The sequence below is a fragment of the Podarcis tiliguerta genome (genome assembly GCF_965153285.1).
Source record: "Podarcis tiliguerta genome assembly, chromosome: 5".
Classification (NCBI taxonomy): Eukaryota; Metazoa; Chordata; class Lepidosauria; order Squamata; family Lacertidae; genus Podarcis; species Podarcis tiliguerta.
In genome coordinates, this window is record NC_139538.1 from 53,650,724 (window position 1) to 53,671,158 (window position 20,435).

General features: G+C 42.1%; 3 protein-coding genes across 3 annotated transcripts in view; all 3 read left to right on the forward strand.

Moving 5' to 3' along the window:
- LOC310677864 (scavenger receptor cysteine-rich domain-containing protein DMBT1-like) overlaps window positions 1-5,197 on the forward strand; it is a 53,359-nt gene extending 48,162 nt beyond the window's left edge. The window contains exons 40-44 of the mRNA XM_083441046.1: window positions 934-1,245; window positions 1,848-2,159; window positions 3,094-3,402; window positions 4,280-4,591; window positions 5,039-5,197. Of these exons, the coding sequence (XP_083297172.1) occupies window positions 934-1,245; window positions 1,848-2,159; window positions 3,094-3,402; window positions 4,280-4,591; window positions 5,039-5,052 (1,259 nt within the window). The 3' untranslated portion in view covers window positions 5,053-5,197. The remainder of the gene's footprint in view (window positions 1-933; window positions 1,246-1,847; window positions 2,160-3,093; window positions 3,403-4,279; window positions 4,592-5,038) is intronic.
- Window positions 5,198-14,381: 9,184 nt separating this feature from the next.
- LOC310677866 (scavenger receptor cysteine-rich domain-containing protein DMBT1-like) lies at window positions 14,382-18,556 on the forward strand (the record flags this gene model as incomplete). Its single annotated transcript, XM_083441047.1, has 4 exons — window positions 14,382-14,483; window positions 15,514-15,828; window positions 17,068-17,088; window positions 18,225-18,556. The coding sequence occupies exons 1-4, from the start codon at window positions 14,420-14,422 to the stop codon at window positions 18,554-18,556; spliced, it is 732 nt and encodes a 243-aa protein (XP_083297173.1). The 5' UTR covers window positions 14,382-14,419.
- Window positions 18,557-19,798: 1,242 nt separating this feature from the next.
- Window positions 19,799-20,435, forward strand: part of LOC310677867 (scavenger receptor cysteine-rich domain-containing protein DMBT1-like) — a 38,429-nt gene continuing 37,792 nt past the window's right edge. The window contains exon 1 of the mRNA XM_083441048.1: window positions 19,799-19,887. Coding sequence (XP_083297174.1) covers window positions 19,866-19,887 — 22 coding nt within the window. The 5' untranslated portion in view covers window positions 19,799-19,865. The remainder of the gene's footprint in view (window positions 19,888-20,435) is intronic.

Consider the following 20,435-nt stretch of genomic DNA (forward strand, 5'->3'; position numbering starts at 1 on the left):
AATTCTAGACTGGGCTAATCTAGCCAATAGCTCAAATGCAGTTTTTCAATCTTTGTAAACTTCTTTGGGAAACATATAGTGAAATTATTAAAGGAAATATCCACCACAATTCCAGTTTTAATTAAACATGAATTAGTCTGTTATTAATACAAGTTAATTTCCTTCATAGTTTGTGCTTGGTGAGGTATAAAACGTTTAAGATGTAGGGCCCATCTGCACTGTACATTTAAAGCAGTATAATACCACTTGGAGCATACCTGGCTCCCATATCTATCTATCTATCATCTATCTATCATCTATCTATCTATCTATCATCTATCTATCTATCTATCTATCTATCTATCTATATCTATCTATCTATCATCTATCTATATCATCTCTATCTATCTATCTATCTATCTATCTATCTATCTATCTATTATCTATCTATCTATCTATCTATCATCTATCTATCTATCTATCTATCTATCTATCTATCATCTATCCTGGGAACTGTAGTGCTGAGACCACTAGTGTCCTCACAGATTAATGATACCTGAGTTACCTGAGAAGGTAGAGTGATTATTAAACCAGCATGTAATTGTAGCTCTGCTAATATACATAGAAATGAATGATTTCCAAATACTGAAGTTTAACATAAGAATATGTTTGGCATGGGACACAACCACTTAGATACCTAATGCATTTTAATATCATCAAAACCCAAGATGCAGTTGTGTGTAATTCATGATTCCTCCAGCAACATTGTTCAGAAATGGACCTATGAAATTCACTTGGAAAACACCATTGCTAAAGCACCTGAATCACCAAGCATTTTCTTAGCATTAGATCTCAAGATGCAGTTGTGCTAAGTGCCCATTGTGTTGACCAGTTTTCCAATGCAGTGTTTCATTGTCTTGTTTACAAAATATTTATTTTTTGCATATTCCAAAGAACATTCCTTGCGATTAGTTAATGGAAGAAACAGGTGTGAAGGTCGCCTTGAAGTATATCATGATAGAGCCTGGGGGACTGTCTGCGATGATATTTGGAGCATGAATGACGCACATGTGGTCTGCAGAGAGCTTGGGTGTGGACCAGCTCTGTCAGCACCAGGAAATGCTCGCTTTGGTCAAGGCTCGGGCAACATCCTCCTGGACAATGTGCAGTGCACAGGAAATGAATCTTCCCTGCTTCACTGTTCTCACAGAGGTTGGGGGACACATGACTGTGGTCATCAGGAAGATGCCAGTGTCATCTGCTCAGGTACTCCTAGGCTAGACTAATCTAGCTTGCTAATGCAATCAAGGGAATAGGGTGGGTCCTGAGAATACAAATCAGGGTAAAGAGGCACACATTCACCACTTGCTGAAACAGGCACACCTCTGTAAGGAAGGGATTCCCCAACATGGAGGCTACCAGAGGCAGTGGCCTCTTTTGTGCAACCAGCACCCCAAGATTTTGAGGGTGGTGGAACTACCAAGAGGCTGCATCTGGCAATCTTAACACCTTGGTAAATCTGTAGGGAAGGAGGTGTTGTCTCAGGTTTTGTGGCCAGAGTCTTTTAGGATTTTAAAGAGTAATGTGAACACCTTCAGTTGGGCCTGGAAACAAATGGAAGCCAATGCAGCTTTTTAGAACAGAGTTCTAAAGGTAAACACCAAAAAGGAACCTGGTTGATGCAATCGATTGACATTTTTGAGTGCTCTTCATGGGCTTCCTCATCAAGAATACATTGTAATATTCTAATCTGGAAGTTACCAAAGGATAGAGTGCAGTCATCAAATCATCTCTGTCTCTTGACCAGTTTTGCAATGTAGAGTTTTAATATCTTGTTTAAAAAGGTTTTTTTTTTATATTTCACAAAGAAACACCCTTGCGATTGGTTAATGGAAGTACCAAGTGTGAAGGTCGTCTTGAAGTATATCACAATAGAACCTGGGGGACTGTCTGTGATGATTTTTGGAGCCTGAATGATGCACATGTGGTCTGCAGAGAGCTTGGATGTGGACCAGCTCTGTCAGCACCAGGAAATGCTCAGTTTGGTCAAGGCTCAGGCAACATCCTCCTGGACAATGTGCAGTGCAAAGGAAATGAAACTTCTCTGCTTCACTGTTTTCACAGAGGTTGGGGAACACATGACTGTAACCATCGTGAAGATGCCAGTGTCATTTGCTCAGGTATTACTTAAGAACTCTAGCCATCCTTATTGAATAAATTCAGTTTCTAAATCTGTGTAGATTTCTCTGGGGAAATGGGTGTTGCAAAACAAAGAACCCATCAAAATAGTACCTTTGAAATATTTTAAACAATCCAAAATGCAAAAATACTCCTTAGCCTGCTGCATTAGCAAAATTCTCCGCATTCCAAGACATTTAATCCAAAAGAAAAGCTCTTGGTAGCTGCCTTCACAAAGACCAAAAAGTTGTCACCCTCAGTCTTCTGCCTGGGCCTGGAATCTTCTGTGAAGTGGGCTTGCCAAAGGGAGTTGAAACCCTCTGGGGTTCCAGTGGCACACTGCTGGCAGCACACTAAGTGGTTTTTAAAGAGTGTGTGTAAACATTGTGTTGCTTTCACTTCCCACAATGTTTCAGTGGGAAGGTCGGCCCTCTTCCCAGAGGGAAGGGGTTGCGAGCAGGCTTCAGCTTCCTGTGCTCGGCAGGGGGCATGTCTAGGCCCCCTGCATCACAGGGAAACACCAGCCTGTGTCACGCCCTCAGTCAGCCAGTCCGGCTGGCTTGGGGGTGTGGTTTGCTGCATTTAAATGGCCGCGGGACTGGGGCTCCTTCTGTTTGCTTCCTGCTTGCACGGATCAGTTTGGTGGTTAGGCACTGGAAAATGCATTGTGTGTTGGAGGGGAGGTTGTGGTCATCACCTAGGGGTGATAGGGGTTGGAGTCCAACAGTGTTGAGAGCCGCCAGTAAAGCAACTATCACCGGTGCCATCTAATAGAACAATGTACATTATTCACAATTAATGTTCATCGAGTCTTTATTTTCTTTCACTGTGCAATTGGGTTAATCTTATTGGTTGGAAAAGGAAATAATCAACATACTTTTGACTTGTTTGACAATAAGAAATACCTTTTTAAATATTTAAATATTTCCATTTTAGCTGCCTTGAGATTAGTTAATGGAGTCAACAGATGTGAAGGTCGCCTTGAGGTATATCATAATGGCAGCTGGGGAACAGTCTGTGATGATCTTTGGAGCATGAATGATGCACACGTCGTCTGCAGAGAGCTTGGATGTGGACCAGCTCTGTCAGCACCAGGAAGTGCCCATTTTGGTCAAGGCTCAGACAACATCCTCCTGGATGATGTACAGTGCACAGGAAGCGAATCTTCCCTGCTTCACTGTTCTCACAGAGGTTGGGGAACGCATAACTGTGGTCATGCTGAAGATGCCAGTGTCATTTGCTCAGGTACTGCTAGGCTGGGTTATCTAGCCAATAGATCAAAAGCAATTTTGTAAACTTCTTTGGGAAACATATACAGTGGTACCTAGGGTTACATACACTTCAGGTTACATATGCTTCAGGTTAAAGATTCTGCTAACCCAGAAATTGTACCTCGGGTTAAGAACTTTGCTTCAGGATAAGAACAGAAATCGTGCTCCGGCGGCGCAGTGGCAGCAGGAGGCCCCATTAGCTAAAGTGGTGCTTCAGGTTAAGAACAGTTTCAGGTTAAGAACTGACCTCCAGAATGAATTAAATACTTAACCCGAGGTACCACTGTAGTAGAATTATTAAAGAAAATATCCACCATAATCTCCAGTTTTAATTGCAAATGAATTAGTCTATTACTAACAAATATTAATTTCCTTCATATTTTGCATTTAGTCTGATATGCAAAGTTTGAAAGACAGGCCCCATCTGCACTGTACATTTAAAGCAATATAATGCCACTTTGAACATCCATGTCCCCCCCCCCCAACATATCCTGGGAAGTGTAGTTTTCATGGGTGCTGAGAGTTATTAGGAGACCCCTAGTCTCCTCACAGAGGTACAAAGTGCCCTGGGAAGGGGAAGTGAGTTTTAAACCACTCTCAAATTGCAGTTCTGTGGAGTCATCCATCCATGACAATGGACTCACAATAAACTCCCAATCAACCAAATATTACCAATTCAGTCTTTGGCAAATACCAGGTCAAGCATATGCCTAGCAACATGTTCCTCAGTTTAATGTTTCACACCAATAATATCAGGTTAAATAAAAGTTTTATGTGTCCTGATTGGTTAATGATTCATGGTATCATTTTTAAAACAAACAAACAAATCTGTATTTTTTTATCTCCCAAAGAACATTCCTTGCGATTAGTTAATGGAAGAAACAGGTGTGAAGGTCGTCTTGAAGTTTATCATAATGGCAACTGGGGGACTGTCTGTGATGATCTTTGGACCATGAATGATGCACATGTGGTCTGCAGAGAGCTTGGATGTGGACCAGCTCAGTCAGCACCAGGAAGTGCTCGCTTTGGTCAAGGCTCAGGCAACATCCTCCTGGACGATGTACAGTGCACAGGAAGCGAATCTTCCCTGCTTCAGTGTTCTCACAGAGGTTGGGGAATGCATAACTGTGGCCATGCTGAAGATGCCAGTGTCACCTGCTCAGGTATTAATTATTATTATTATACTGCCCTATACCCAGGGGTCTCAGGGTGATACACAGAATAAAATCAAAATATAAAACCACAAAATACACAATCAAAATAAAAACAACCGCCCAGAAAAAAAAACATTTTTAAAGGGTATAGGATTTCAATCAAATCAATCAAAGGCCTGGTTAAAAAGGAACATTTTTGCCAGGCGCCTAAAGCTGTATAATGAAAGTGTATTACTTGGGTACTTTGTCCCTTTAAAGGTGATTTGATTTTTGAATCTTTGTAGATTGCTATGGGAAAGTTAATACAAACATTTTAAAGCAACTATCCTGAGATTTTCACATCCTTTGTCTAAACAAAACCTTTCTAGACAAAATCTTCTGAATTTGTCCAGAAAATCTGCTGTTTCACACCTGTTTTAGTCATTCATGGCATTATTTGTTTATCCTTTTCTTCAGGACGGACTTCATAATTCCCATCTGAAAATTAAAATGTGAGCACACTGGTGCTTTTGATACACCTATTGCCTCTGGTTGATCTTGCAGACCACCACTTCAGAATGCCAAAATTAATTGATTCATGGGCGACTTTAATCAGGTTTCTATCAGCTTTGAGTATATTGATTGTGCAGTTATTAGCCTTTAAATAAAAGCATTTCATAAATATATGTTTCAGTTCTCTGTAGTAATGGGAGACTCTCCATTTCATATTCACAACTGGTGTGCAACAAGAACGCATTTCTATAGTTCCTGCTGGGTGTTGTTGTTTCTGTCACACTTCTCACTGTGCACACTGGTTTGCAATGTTCATCTCACAACAGCCACTTGAGATGAGCTAGATTGAGAGACTGATTTGGCCAAAAATTGCTACTGAGCCTTTTTAGCTGAGCAGGAACCATTGCCCTCAAACCATAGGACCCTACACAAGCTCAGTGTAATGGGAAGGGCTCCAGCCAGAACACTTAAACATTGCTCTGTCCAAGGTGCTGATATGACTCTGCCTTGCCTGATTGAGACCATAAGTGGCTCAGTCACAGACCACTTACCCCATGAGCCTCTAATTTGGCCATTTATACAATACAACCCTTTAAAACTGATCTCATCCTTTATGTGCCTGGATATTCTCCCTTTTATTTTTACTGCATTGTGTCCAATATGAGGCATGCAGGAAAGGGGGGAATCAGCCACTGGTGTCCATTCTGCTGAGACACAGACACTCCTGGGTTGCAATGTTTATAGTAGTAGTAGTAGTAGTAGTAATAGTAGTAATAGTAATAATTTATTATTTATACCCCACCCATCCGGCTGGGTTTCCCCAGCCACTCTGGGCAGCTTCCAACAAAATAATAAAATTACAATAATGCGTCAAACATTAAAAGCTTCCCTAAACAGGCTGCCTTCAGATGTCTTCTAAAAGTCTGGTAGTTGTTCTCTTTGACATCTGGTTGGAGGGCATTCCACAGGGCAGGCGCCACTAGTGAGAAGGCCCTCTGCCTGGTTCCCTGTAACTTGGCTTCTTGCAGTGAGGGAACTGCCAGAAGGCCCTCGGCGCTGGACCTCAGTGTCCAGGTAGAATGGTGGGGATGGAGACGCTCCTTCAGGTATACTGGACCGAGGCCATTTAGGGCTTTAAAGGTCAGCACCAACACTTTGAATTGTGCTTGGAAATGTACTGGGAGCCAATGTAGGTCATTCAAGACCGGTGTTATGTGGTCTCACGGTGTTATGAAGCACTCACCCTTCTGTTTTTCAACTGAATCATGGGTAGCCAACATGGCGCCCTCCAGATGTTGTGGACTGCAATTCTCACCAGCCCCTACCAGCATGGCCAAGGAGCAGAGCCAATGCTACTGAATCAGTGAACACCATGCATTCTTATCTATGACCTAAAATAAATTATTGGTGCACTGGGAGTTAACATAGATGACCTTAAGATTTCAGCCCTATATTCACTTACATGGGAGTAAGTTCCATTGAACTCAATGAGTTTTACTTCTCTTCTGGGTCTACATATATAGGATTGTGGAGATTTTCTAATAGGAACATACTGTGTAGCAACCTACTGCTCTTCCAGCTAACAAAGCATCATCCTCATGTACTCAGTCACTCACATTTATACATAGCACTAGAAATTTACTAAGCACTTTGGAAAAGAAATCAAATTCCTCATACAACATGGCTTACAGATAAGAGACCCCTAATTTCATTTCCACACACTGATGGCCCAGTACTAAACCATTCTGAAAATATGAATAAGGGAAGGAAAACGAAGTAAGATTTCTAATTTTCTGGATTTCTTAGGGCCCCTGTGTAAATAGTTTTTCTATGGCTGAACAATGCCACCTTGTGGACACTTAAACAAATGAGAGCAACAGGAGACAAGACTAGTCTTGTATTACTAGATCTTAACTCTTGTTTTCTAGCCCCTGTGCTGGTGCTTGTATGGTTGGGAAAGGGATCCAGACACACACTGTCTTACAAATAAAACAAAAGAAACAACTAACACTCTACATATCCAGGAAGAATCTAATCAATACAGTTCCATCTTCCATTTTCTAGATTTAAAAAAACCCCTAACTCTGTGTTGACTTGTTTCCTGTCATGCCTGGTTATGCTCCCAGACCAGAATATATTGGAGATCAAGATATGTTTCAAGCATCAATTTGCATGCACCAGCTGTGGAAGTGTGAATGTTTCATGGCTATGTTTACTTGGAAAGTGGCCCTAGCAAAGCAGGTGGGAGAGAGTGAGAGAGACAGACAGACAGACAGATAGAGAGACAGACAGAGAGACAGGAAGACAGAGAGACTGGGGAGACCAGGACTGCAGGGGACGGATAGGGACAGTTTGAACCTTTCCTCCCTGCTGTGGTCCCAAGGACAATCACCCCTCGCCAAGCTGCTGTTGGCATTGGGATGGAAGCTTCCATTTGGCCTACAGTCCTGATACTTCACAAGCTCCTCCAGGACCGCTTTTTACAGAACATCTGGTTTGGTCTTTCAAGTAACAATTGTAATGGCAATGTGCATAGCTCACTGGATTTTCCATGAGCGAGACTATTGTGTTTTACTTCAACATATGACGTCCTTTGTGTGAGGAATCAGATGCTTGTACTTTAAAAAAATGTAGCTGCTGTATCATAATCTTCCCTTCTATCAATATTCCCCAGCCAGTTCACATAGCAAAAATATAGAATACAAATAATACAACTGAGCAATGCAGCCAAGCAATTAAATTAACCTATGTTCTAGCTCTTAAGGGACCACTGAAGAGAGGAGACCTCATATTTGCATTGTATTTTCTTCTGGAAGACTTACCTTTGAGCTATTTTTTTTTTAAGTGTGAAAGGTTTCTTTAAATAAATAAATAAAAATAAACTACTACTAATAAAACAGAATAATACATAAATGCCAACCACCCCCACCCCACCCCCAGCTTGGACTGGAAACTCTTGAACTCAACAATTATGGTATTTGGGGAATGCCTGGAGCAGAGTCCTTTGGTAGCTGGGCAATGCCTTGGGACAGGTTCTGGATGAGAAGTCATTCCATGACTTCCAAAGGATGGAGGTGAAGATGGAGATGAAGGATGAAGGATTGAGATGAAGTCCAACATAAGATTCCTCTAAAATGGGATGGGCAACCTCTAGTCTCAGGCCAATCTTGTCTTGTCAGCAGATCCATTTTGGGTCATCAGGCATTTCCCCCTAAGCCACTAGCACCTGCCAATCAGCTGATATCACTGGGTGATTAAAGTGGGTGAGGTTCAGTCATGCTGAGTGCTGCTTTACCATCACATTCCTTGTGGGGAATACACTGGCAAATGTGATTCCTGTATAGAGCAGGCCTAAAACCACTACTCATTATCTTGTGAAACTTACAGCACAGACCTATCTATACATGTCTACTCAAAAATAAGTCCCACTGAGTACCTACAAGGTCAGTGCCTTAATCTCTTTGAGGTGAAAGAGAGATGAGCAGCGTCTTATCTTTTGGAGCTGAATTGAGCCTTAATCTGCTAAATAAAATAAGGCAACAAACTACCCAATTAAGACAGATAATCAGAAGTTATCTCTCACTTGGGTAGATCAGCTTCCTTCTACGCATGGGAAAATAAATATATTGTGTAACACGTTTCATACACTGTAAACTAGAATGCTCAGCAGAACTGAGTACAGCAAACAAATCATAGTCTAAAGATTAAATTACCCACATTGGGTAACATCACTGCAAGGAAACCTCTCCATAGCTATTGCATGCTTGAACTTTTCTAGCCTGGGTGACCTCTTCTAGGTGCTCAGAGATAAAGGCAAAAAACATAATACTTTAATGTTTCAACCACACACAGCGGCTTTCACTTCAAGATCACTTCAAGAATGTGATCGCTGCGAGATCACATTCACACGGTGCTATACCAGCTGCACTGGCTCCCGGTGGCTATTTAAGGTGCTTGTTTTAACCTTTAAAGCCCTATACGGCTTAGGACCCTCGTACCTACGGGACCGCCTCTCCTGGTATGTCCCACAGAGGAACTTACGGTCTTCAAATAAAAACATCCTGAAGGTCCCAGGCCACAGAGAGGTTAGGCTGGCCTCAACTAGAGCCAGGGCTTTTTCGGCTGCGGCTCTGTCACAAGAGACTAGGGCCCTGTGGGACTTGACATCTTTCCGCAGGGCCTGCAAGACAGAGCTGTTCCACCAGGCCTTTGGTCAGAGCGCAGCCTGACTCCCTCCTTTGGTTGCCATCAATTTGATTTTAATTAATTTTTATAATGAAATGTTTTTAGAATGCTGCACTATTTTATTGTTGTTAGCTGCCCTGAGCCCGGCTTTGGCTGGGGAGGGTGGAATATTATTATTATTATTATTATTATTATTATTATTATTACTCAGTGTGGGACACGTTCAATTTCTCTCATCTTTTACCCTAAGATCTGTTCTTACAGAAGCGGGGCTGCTGCTTAACATTGCTTCCCCATGGTGGCTGCTCCATGCAGTGCCTGCAACTGTGATGAAGGGCTTCCACCATGGGCTAGATGCTATTTTTAAGTGTATCCAGTGAGATCTTCCCATAGAAATCAATGGAGAATTTCAGGATTCCAATGCAGCTGGGACTGGGTGCCCCTCTCCCCAACCCCAAACAGCCCAAGGAGGAGAAAGCATGCTCAGTGGGGACAAGATGCTGAGTGATTGTTGTGGAACTCAGGATTCAGAGGGTTAGTGGATCCACATTCCGCATTTCAACAGTTTGTTGCAGGGCCTCAGAGAGGTTGTGTGTGATACTGATACAGTCATACCTTGGCTCCCGAATGCAGCAAACCCGGAAGTGAGTGTTCCGGTTTGCGAACGTTCTTTGGAACCCAAATGTCCGATGCAACTTCCGTGGCTTCTGATTGGCTGTAGCAGCTTTCTGCAGCCAATCGGAAGCCACACCTTGGTTTCGGAACGTTTTGGAAGTCGAATGCACTTCCGGAATGGATTCATTCGACTTCCAAGGTACCATCGTACTTTTAGACCTGCAAAAACCAGGCTACTTTGCCATTACTTGCTACAAAAGGGAGGAAAAGCCATTCATGCAATTGCTAATGGTGTGTCTGATGTCTGGCCCTACTTTGGCCCTGAAACAAAAAGAGCTCGCCCTCCATTGTGTACAGTTAAATACTCAGGGAATAAATTCTTGATGACCTTCCAGGATTTTCTTCCTGCTTCCTTATGCAAGGTCTATGCGGACATTTCCTGATCCTTCCTTGCCCAACAGAGCAGGGTTAACAATAAAGGCCAAACCTCTTCACCTCTTCTTGAAGTGCTGGAAAAAACCTCAGCGTGGGGCAGGGTTTCCTCCTCGTGCTATTCTGAGTGGGAACTTTGCCAGCAGAAATTTTAAAGCAATACTATTGTGCCACTTTTAAACATTCATCAGAATTACGCACTTCTTCGAGGGGAAATTAATAGAAACTCAGCATCATAAACAGGAAACATTTTACCACATTCCTTTCTCAGAAAAAGAGGAAGAAAGAGCTCAGTTGCACAGCTGATCCAGGTGTGTCTGGTACCTGCAGATGGACATGGTTTGGGGAAAACACCCCAGATTATAGGGTAGGATAATACTTCAGGTTGTCCTATTCTTACCAGGTGAAGTTTGCAATCCAAACACTAAAAGGCAAGGAAGTGCCTACTGGCAATTGTATTCCCATTCATATATATGGCACGTGTTTAATTTCAAGCATTGAAAGGAAGTCTTGAAAGACAGAAAGAACAGGTAGTTCCCAGGATTTCCTACACTGAGCAACACACACCCACAGAGAGAGCTGATTCCTGCCAATCAACTAAATTTTAACAAGCCACCTTTGTTTCATAGGTAGGCTTGATTGATATTTTTAAAACAGATGTTATTACAGGAAACATTTTAACAATCATTCCATGTCCACAAAGGTCAGCCTTGATGTCACCTGCACTTCTTCCCCCTTTTGCTTATTTAAATTAAATCTGTCTATCATATCTGGATTAATGACTAAGCACCTTTGTGGGTTTTTTTACCCTCAGTTTCAGGCCTCTGCAAGAAGCCAAATTGCCCAGTATTTATTGTTCTTTGGATTTGCAATTTTCTTTATGATGTCAATATCTTGTTCCTTACACCAGAGCAGCTTGGTTGTGATGCACTGTGGACAACATACCTGCTCATGTCATTGTGCTCATAAGAGAATAGGAGGAAGGAAGTGCAGAGACGGGAGTGGGGGATTAGGCCCTAGTTCCCAAATTTAATGTATTCACCAATTGTATCTGCAAATAATCCAAATATTTATGTTCTACAATGTGTGGTAGTCAGACAAGTTAGTGTAGACCCATTCAAATTAATGGGCAGGAGTAAATTAGGTCCATTAATTTCAGTAGGTCTACTCTGAGGAAAACGTGGTAGAATACCACCCATACATTGAATGCACATTTATTTATTGTTATGTTTATAGTCTGTCTTTTCTCCTCCTTGGAACCCAGAATGACTTACATAATCTTTGTCCTCCATTTTATCCTCACAACAACCCTGTGAGGTAGGTTAGGCTGAGAGTCAGTGACCTGCCAAAGGTCACCCAGCAAGTTTCATGGCCAAGCAGGGGCTAAAACCTGGATTTCTTGTGTTTCAGTCCAACATCCAACCACTACATCACAGTGACCCCACTCATGGCTTCCCACAAAGAATCTTGGGAAATTCTTTAAAGGTTAATGTGGTATAAGAGTACTTTAAATGGATGTGACCAAAGTCTGAAGGCATGTTACTAGCAAAGCTTGAAAGCTTAGGCTAATTTTTTATTTAACTTCATCACAGAGAATGACTGTCCTTCACGGGTTCTGAGAATTGATTCCTGCATTCACTGAACATCATGATGGCTACTTCGGCTTGTCTCCCTGCCACACTCCAGCAGAGATGATTTAATACATTTTTCTGCCTGGGCCAAGGTACAAGATGCTTCTCCCACCTCTCATTCCACTTACAAATGGTGACCAGACTAGCAGTGGAAACTTACTTCAGCACTGGCAAAAGAACAGCAGGTTGACCTAGACTGGGAACATTATGTGGGAGATAAGGGGCTTTAATCCTTTGCTGTCCACTGTGGTCCTGATTTGGTTTATCAAGAGGGAGAAAGATGAGGCCTTGGGGAAGTTGGGGAGCTGCAGGTCAAGCCGTGAGGGGGCTGGATTGGTTCTCCTGGTGCACCTGCACCATGCTGATCTCCTCACCGCCTTGACCCTTTCCATAAGTGTCAGCAACACACCTGCTGAGAACTAGCCTTGCAGCTCCACTCTACTGGGTGAGCCATTTTCTCCTCTGATCTAGGTCGGAGGTCTACACCTGCTATTTACTTTTCAAAAAGCTATTCAGAAAATTGCTGGAGGAATGAATGGTGCCTTATCCAATTTGGCCCAGCAATCTCTACCAGAGCAGTTGGTGTTCTGCTTGTGGAATGAGGCTTTCCTGCCTTGTCCTTCACACTGCAGTCCTCTGCGCTCCCCCAAGCCATGTAAGAGGTCCTCCGGAATGGCATTGCATGTGAAGCAATGCGGTAGCAGCTGGGGGGGGAGAGGATTAATGCAGATCTATTAGGTCACCACCCTTTCTGAATATGGACTTGCTTTCCACGTGTTCTAGGGCACTTTGGGACCAGGCGTTTTCCTCTTCCAACAAAATCAAAAGGGGGAAACTAGCATGAGGCCAAATCAACTTTTAACATATGTGACCAATCCATTTTGAAATAGAAATGGGGGTTTGAAATAATTCTTAGCATTTATTCAGCACTTCCCAACCTCAGCTTCCCCCCTTACATCTGAGGAATCTTCATACTACCCCATAAGGTATGTCAGCATTCTTATTCTAGATTGCAGATTGGAGAGGTGCGAAGTTGAAAGAATGGCAGCTCACCTGTGACCATGTAGTCACAACTTCTCCAGTGCCTTAAGGGGTGAGGCACACCTTGAAGCTGGAATTTCCCAGCTCACAAGCTTATCTGCTCAAGATCAGCTTTTCTCTCTATTATTGAGCAAGACTTGGCAAATAAAGATTGCAGTCACTAACACCTGTTTTTTGTGGATTAGTCCCAAACAAAACTTGATTTATCTTAGCAGAATTTCTTGTAGTTTGCTCAGTAGTATGGCCCCTCCAGGCCTCAGAATCCCCCCGCCCATGCCACACACACCAGCCCTACTCTGATTTCTAATTGAGTGATTTACTTAGCTTGACTATGTCTTTGCACTTTGCACTATATGGCTTCTTACTTGGTGGATTAATGTCTGCTGAGTGAGAGTTGTGTGTATAGAAACATCTGGTTTTTGTGTACTTAGAATGCAGCCTCCCATGCAAGGGTTAGCGTCACAGCTGCTGTTTCACCTGCTATTGCCTCTGACCACATCCACTACCACTAGCCATGCCCATTTTTCCTCAGGCAATTGCCCTCCACTGGTGTGTGGCCCCCAGAAAATGAAACAATGTGGCCCTTGGGCTGGAAAAGGTTTCCCACCTCTGGTTTAGAACCAAACACTTTCTTTGACATTAAAATGTGTACCTATTCTGTGGAGAATGTTAGGAGGAATGGGGGAGAAATTAGATTCAATTTGAATGGGCAAACCAACTAATCTGCACTTTCTGGAACAATATGGGGGCCAAAAAGCAGCCATTCTTTGAAACATGGTCCTGTTCCAACTCTGCAATGCAGTTCTGCCACCCAAAGAAACATGGGCTCTTCTGTGGCTTTGTTAGTTTTAATTATTGTTTTAACTGAAGTGTATTTCTGTAGCTGTTGTTTATTATTCTGAAAACTGCTCTGAGATCAGTATAAGTGATGAAGGGTGGTCTACAAATCTAGATAGATAAATAAACTAAGGCAGAGGAAATGCAATTCATAGTTGTCATACAAGCAAGGTTTGCTGAAATTCCCTCATCTACACAATTATTAATGGTAAAAGGAGCCTTTCTCTTTTCTCCCCTGAGCACTCTATCTCTACATCTAGGATAACATGCTGGTATTTGGAAAGCAGATTAAACAACACCATTACCTCTGGGGGGAAACACTAGTATTTCCTGGAGCAGTTAAATCAGATGGCATTATATGTGATTTATTGAGTGTTGGGCACTGATGTTCCCACTGGCTTCTCCAAAGCAATAATAATCAGTAACTGTCTATTTCCAGGGATATGGATTGTGAAATGAAAATATCCCGGACTTCCGTGACATAGATCTGGGAGTTCAAGAAGAAAGATCAAATTGCAAACCACATGCTTTCCGGAGCAGATTAGAATGCTTATAAATTCTGAAATTCACCATTTCTTTATTTTAGCAGAAACCCACCCGAAACATGGGTGCCCAGATACGCTTATTTTGGATGGTGTTGATACCTTCTGCTCTCCTGCATGAATCAGGTACTGTGCTTATATTGCCTTGGGCTTGGGGATGGGTTGCTTCTCTGCTTAAATCCCAGCAAAAGTGGGCTGGCATGAAACTGGTAGGCAGCTGAGCCTATTCAACTGTGCAGGAAACCACTAAGCAATTAAGTCTACTAAAACTATGATTAAATTTTATCTCTTGGTTCCATGGGCATACAGGAACAAAGGGATAGAACTCCAAGGATGAAAAGTCCAAGGATATGTATTATAAAAACTGATTATTCAGGCAAACTGGGTTGTACTCAGACTTACCCTCAACTGGCAGTAACAATTCCAAAGCAGAATTCTGCCCAGGATGCTCCCACCAATGGAAGGAAGAAGGGAGTAATTTTTTTACCAATTCCTCCTTCCTCCTGCAGCCGTACTCTTCCAGAGGTTCCTCCAGCCCTCCAGATTTTGGGAGGAAATCATGAAGAAAGAATGGGGGGGGGGGTCTCCTCATCTATTTCACCAGTGTGATTTCTCCACTGGATCAAAAGCCTTCTGTGAACAGACGAAAGCTACCGGAGGCCAAATTTATGTGTCTTAACTATTAGGAGTGTGTCTCACGTTCTCAAGTTCACTGGTGATTCCCAAGAGCAAATTACACATTACCCATGAATCTGCATAAAAGCCTTAGCAGTGTGTTGATGTTTAAAGAAAGGCTATTTTAAAGGGTAGCAATTGTGAGTCGAGAAATAGATTTGGGTCAGATGAATATGTATCAAGGAGTCGTTGATGATCAGGCTGTACGTTGGTGGGGGGAGGTAGAATCTGTCCGTTTAGATTGTTAATGAAGTTCACAAAATTGCTCCTGTGGAATCCTGTCTACAGATTTATGTGGGTAAAATAAGTTCTCCCAGGAATTAAGACATCATAAAACTTGTATGTATCCACCATCTCCTGCACTGCTCCCAAACACTCAATAAACTTGCAGACTTTATGTTTCCTTATAATACAGAACATTATAGAGCTGGTATACTTGCATTTAACTTAACAACCATTTTGGGTTTTTTGTTTTACAAAGGTGCTCAGCAGTTGCGTTTAGTGAATGGATGGAACAAGTGTGTTGGGAGAGTTGAGGTCAACTACGAAGGAACTTGGGGGACTGTTTGCGATGACAACTTTGATAAGACAAATGCACATGTAGTGTGCAGACAACTTGATTGTGGAGAGGCAACCACGGTGTATGGGTGGTCTTATTTTGGCCGAGGAGCTGGGCCCATACTCCTGGACGATGTGAACTGCACAGGAAGTGAACTCTACCTCTGGGACTGTCCTCATGCTACATGGTTGGTAAATGACTGTGGGCACAATGAAGACATCAGTGTCGTCTGCTCAGGTAACATCTCTCAGTACACTATGTAGGGTTTTTCAATTGCAAACAAACTTCAAACACATCAAAGAATGATGTTACAAGTAGGGATGGGGAAGAAATTAGATTCAATTTGAATGGGAAAACCAAGTAATTCACATTTTCTGAAACAATATGCAAACCAAAAAGCAGCTCTTTTATGAAACTTGTGCTTCTTCAACTTTGGAATACTGTTCTGTCACCAAGAAATATGTAAAAACAAAAATATACCGGGCAAAGTGTGCATAAAAATGCATATATTAGCTAAAATGACATCCAAACAACCATTATATTTTGAGAAAATGCCTTGAAAAATTGTGTATATCAAGTGAAACTGCATACAACAATGTATATATTAGGAGAAATTCACACTAATATGCTGGTGGATTTTCATGAGAATATATATGTGTGTGTGTGTGTGTGCTGATGTGGCAAAGTGGAGAATTGAACTTATTACTGGAAAAATGAGGGACTGAAAAATGATGAATTTGCCCATCCCTGGTTGCAAGCCGAGTGCTTCAGACAAACCACCTACTATAGGCACAACACAATTTCCATTTATTATGGTGGTTTGGGAGTAATACAATTTGAAGAATCAGAGAGTTAAATAATTGGGAATGCAATTTGAATAGGGTTATGTTGCATACAGAACAAATGACTGTGGACAATTAGAATATTTGCATGACTGCCTGAGAATCAAAGAGCATAGCTTTCAATGCACAAGCAGATCAAGCATGACCAGTACTAAACTCTTTTACTGTTATGGAAGCTGAGATCTCCCAAGGAAGCAGATATTTTGATGGAATAGGGCACAGAAAAACGAATTCATCTGGAACTGAGCTATGACAGACTTGTAATCTCTAATGACACTGACTATTCATTAAGGGTGGGGAGTTGCAAGCAAGAGACAGCAGAAAGGTTAACTCTATGTCTTGATAGTTATATAATTCAGTTAACCTAAGTATCAATGACACATGTGTTTATTTCACTTTTGTAATAAGAATGAATAAAAAATTCAACAATACAATACACAGCAATGCACAACTACATGACACTAATCACAACCCCAAGGGATCATGTTCATCAATGCAACATGAGAGTACAAAAGGTATCAGGGCAGCATGCTTAACTAGAAGGATTTTCATTAAAATCACATATTAACAGCACTGTGATTTTTGCACAGATACAGTTCAGTAACCATAACAATTTCTGTTTCTTTATTTACAGATGCTGGAGATCAACCAACAGGTGAGTCTGTTTATTTGTGGCATAGGCAAAAGTATTCACCAGATTGTTGGATGTTCCTTTCTAGGTTGCAACCAGTGGGATTTCAATTACATCCTGGGAAGGGACAGGGGAATTTGTGACCTTCCATTAATTGTTGGATGACAGCTCGCATTATCGCTGGCCACTGGCTATGCTGGCTAGGGCTTATGTTAGTTGGATTCATCCTTGCTCTAGGGGGTGGTAGTGATAATATCATTCATGCCTGATATCATTCATGCCATACAGTTCTTTTTTTATTATTTTCTTCTTGCAAGTCTTCTTTCACTTGGAAGTGAAAGAAGAAAACACCCACTCCAACCACACTTCACTTTCCCATGATGAGCTCTTGTTATGCCTTGGCTGTGAAGAGTGAAAATATCCCTAAAGGAGTAGGGCTATTCTGCTCTCCATGGTAGTGATAACAATCTGCTTTGTTTCTGCTTGTTGGCGTAAGCTGTATTCCCCCCTGTTACTTTGTCCTATCTTTTGTCATCATGCCCACAATGCACAGTGCTAAATGACCTGCTCCCATCGTCAGAGTAATTCCTTTTCTTCCAGGCCTTTCACAGTAACCTCTTTAGCAAAAGCATTTCCTGCTCCTTTTGCTTCTCTTTTTCAACTTCTCCATTTCTACATGACTTTTCTCTCCCCACTCTCTTTCTTTCTCTAACTTTTCTCCCTGCTTTTTTGTCTGATGCAGATTGTAAGCCCTCCAGGAACAGTGTCTCTTTTGTGTTCTGTACCTGAAGAGTATGCCAAACTGTATGGTATTTGTGAAACTGCAATGGCTTTGGTCCAAGCGTGTCCTTCCTCATGCAGAGGGCACATGATGATCACAGAAGGGCCATTTTACATCTTGTGCTCAAGTACCGTGGGAGGAAAGTGAAACAAAACCCTAAATTGCATAATCTCTTGGCTATAGAATCTCCCTATTATAGCACTGTGCAAATCATACCCATCTCCGCCACACCTGGAGTGGCATCAGGTTTGAAACTGGCTACTAGGATTTCCCTGTTGGAAACTTGGGAATGCAAATAATCCTAGCAGGCTTCCTTTTCATGCCAAATGCCTCCATCTGATTTACAGTTCAACATTCCTGCTGTTTGTGTCTTCAACAGGTTACTTGCCTGTCCAGTTGGCCAGCGGAAGCTCAAGCTGCGAAGGCCGCGTTGAAGTGCTTTCTGACGGCCAATGGGGAACAGTGTGTGATGACACCTGGAATCTAAGAGCTGCAACTGTTGTATGCCAGCAACTTGGTTGCGGTGAAGCCGTCTCGGCTCTGAGAGGTGCTCCTTTTGGCCAAGGCACAGGAGATATTGTTCTGGACAATGTGGATTGTGATGGAAATGAGACAAGTCTGGGAGAATGCTACCATCAAGGATTATATAATACTAACTGCAATCACAGTGAAGATGCAGGTGTTATTTGTTCAGGTAAATGTGGTCTGTGAGAGCCCAGATGATCACTACCATGGATCAGGTCTGGAACGTATAAAGTAAACACAGGGATGAAAATACCTCTGAGCATGCACAGTGTGTTTTCCCATTACTACTAAATAACCAAAGAAAGATAGTTCTCAAACTTTGAGAACTAAAAAGTCATGCTTTTAGGTCCAAAGGACTCATCTAGGCAAGCTAGGGCTCCCAACACCTTTCCCCCTTACAATTTAAGCACTAAAGCCACAGCACTGAACTTCTTGGAACAGCCCATAGGGGGTTATTCATACAAGCACTCTGCACATGACTGAGGGTTGGGGGTTGTCTTTCATTTTATTTTTGCACTGTTGATTGCACTACACACATGACATCTAAACAGTTCTTTAATGAAACGAACAATCGTTTTCCATACCACTATAACGCTTGGTGATGGGAGTTGAATAGTTGCATTTAACATGGTGATTTGCCATTCATCACATCAATGGTACACTCCATGCTAACAAAAGTGGCTCTCAACACAGGGTGCTTCTTTGAATTAGCATAACAGTAGTGAAAGTATGACAGCAGTACAATGGGGGGGGGCTGTACAAAAAGGTCTGACATTTAAAAAAGAAATATTACAAAAATAATTTGCAAGAGCCAACGAGCCTCATGGCAGCATGCAAGTCCTTCCATGCTTGCCCAAGGCTTCTTGAAGAATATTTATTTTCCTCCTATGGCTGTTTCAAGTTCATAGATTGGCTTGTCAGGTAGTAGGAGATGCTGCTTTTCAGATGGAAAGAAGTCTTGAGAAGCTACATGAAGTGCTACATGTTCCAAGTTTCCAGGACTGCCCTTTGAGTCCTTGTTAAATGTCCAGTTAATTTACTAAGTTATTCCATTTATATCCAATGTGTGCTCCAAAGAGCTTGAGATGAGACACATTCTTTTCCACCCTCTTTTTCCACCATGTGAGGTAGGTTAGAGTGAAAGACTGGTCCAAGATTACCCAATGAGCTCCATAACTTAGTGGGGATTTTATTGTGGGTCTCCCCAGTCCTAGTCTATCCACTCCACAAAGTTGACATCACTCAAGGACATGGAAACTGTGAGAAGAATCTGTTCTTTCCATCCTGGAGCTGCACCAAAAATGCTATCTTTGTGCATAGACACAATCCAAAAGTTATCACTTCTGGACTTTATCTTTATGAAACTCAAAATTATTTTCGTCTCTTGACAGCTCACACATATTCAACAACACCAGAAGGAACCACTGCAACATTGCTGACAACAGAAGGAACCACCCAAGCAATAAGCACAACTGAGGAAACGGTTACTCCTGAGATGCCAACCACAACTCAAGGAGGTACACAACAGTCTGAGAAAATTAGTCTTACCTCTGTGCATGGTCCTGGGAGGCTTAACTCAATTATTTAAATTTAATAGATAGACAAAATCAGAGAAAGACAAAAAGCACGATTAGGGCATATCCAATCAGGGTGGGTGTCTACTGTGCATTTGTAACTTACATAGGGACTGAATCTCTTTACTGACCTCTGCTAATCACAATGGAAGATGAGAAGATTAATGAGTTCAAGTAACAAGCAAGTCACACATTACAGATCAGCACATCCCCCACATGTTAACCATGTGATTTTGCTGTGAACCCAGAAAGATATGAGGTAACTAATGCATTTATTTTTGCTCAGCATCATGCAGAGCCCTGCATCTGATGCATGGTGTGTTTGCCAGCTCTGCAACGTGTGATGCGATGCCAAGTTTTGCTGGAAGCTGCTGTCTGCAAACAGTTAATATGTCTGCTACAAAACTGGTTTATGGTTTGGATTTACACATGTGCTGCCCAACAAAACAGACCCAGAGGTTTCCAGCTCCTCTTGGGATATATGTGGTCAA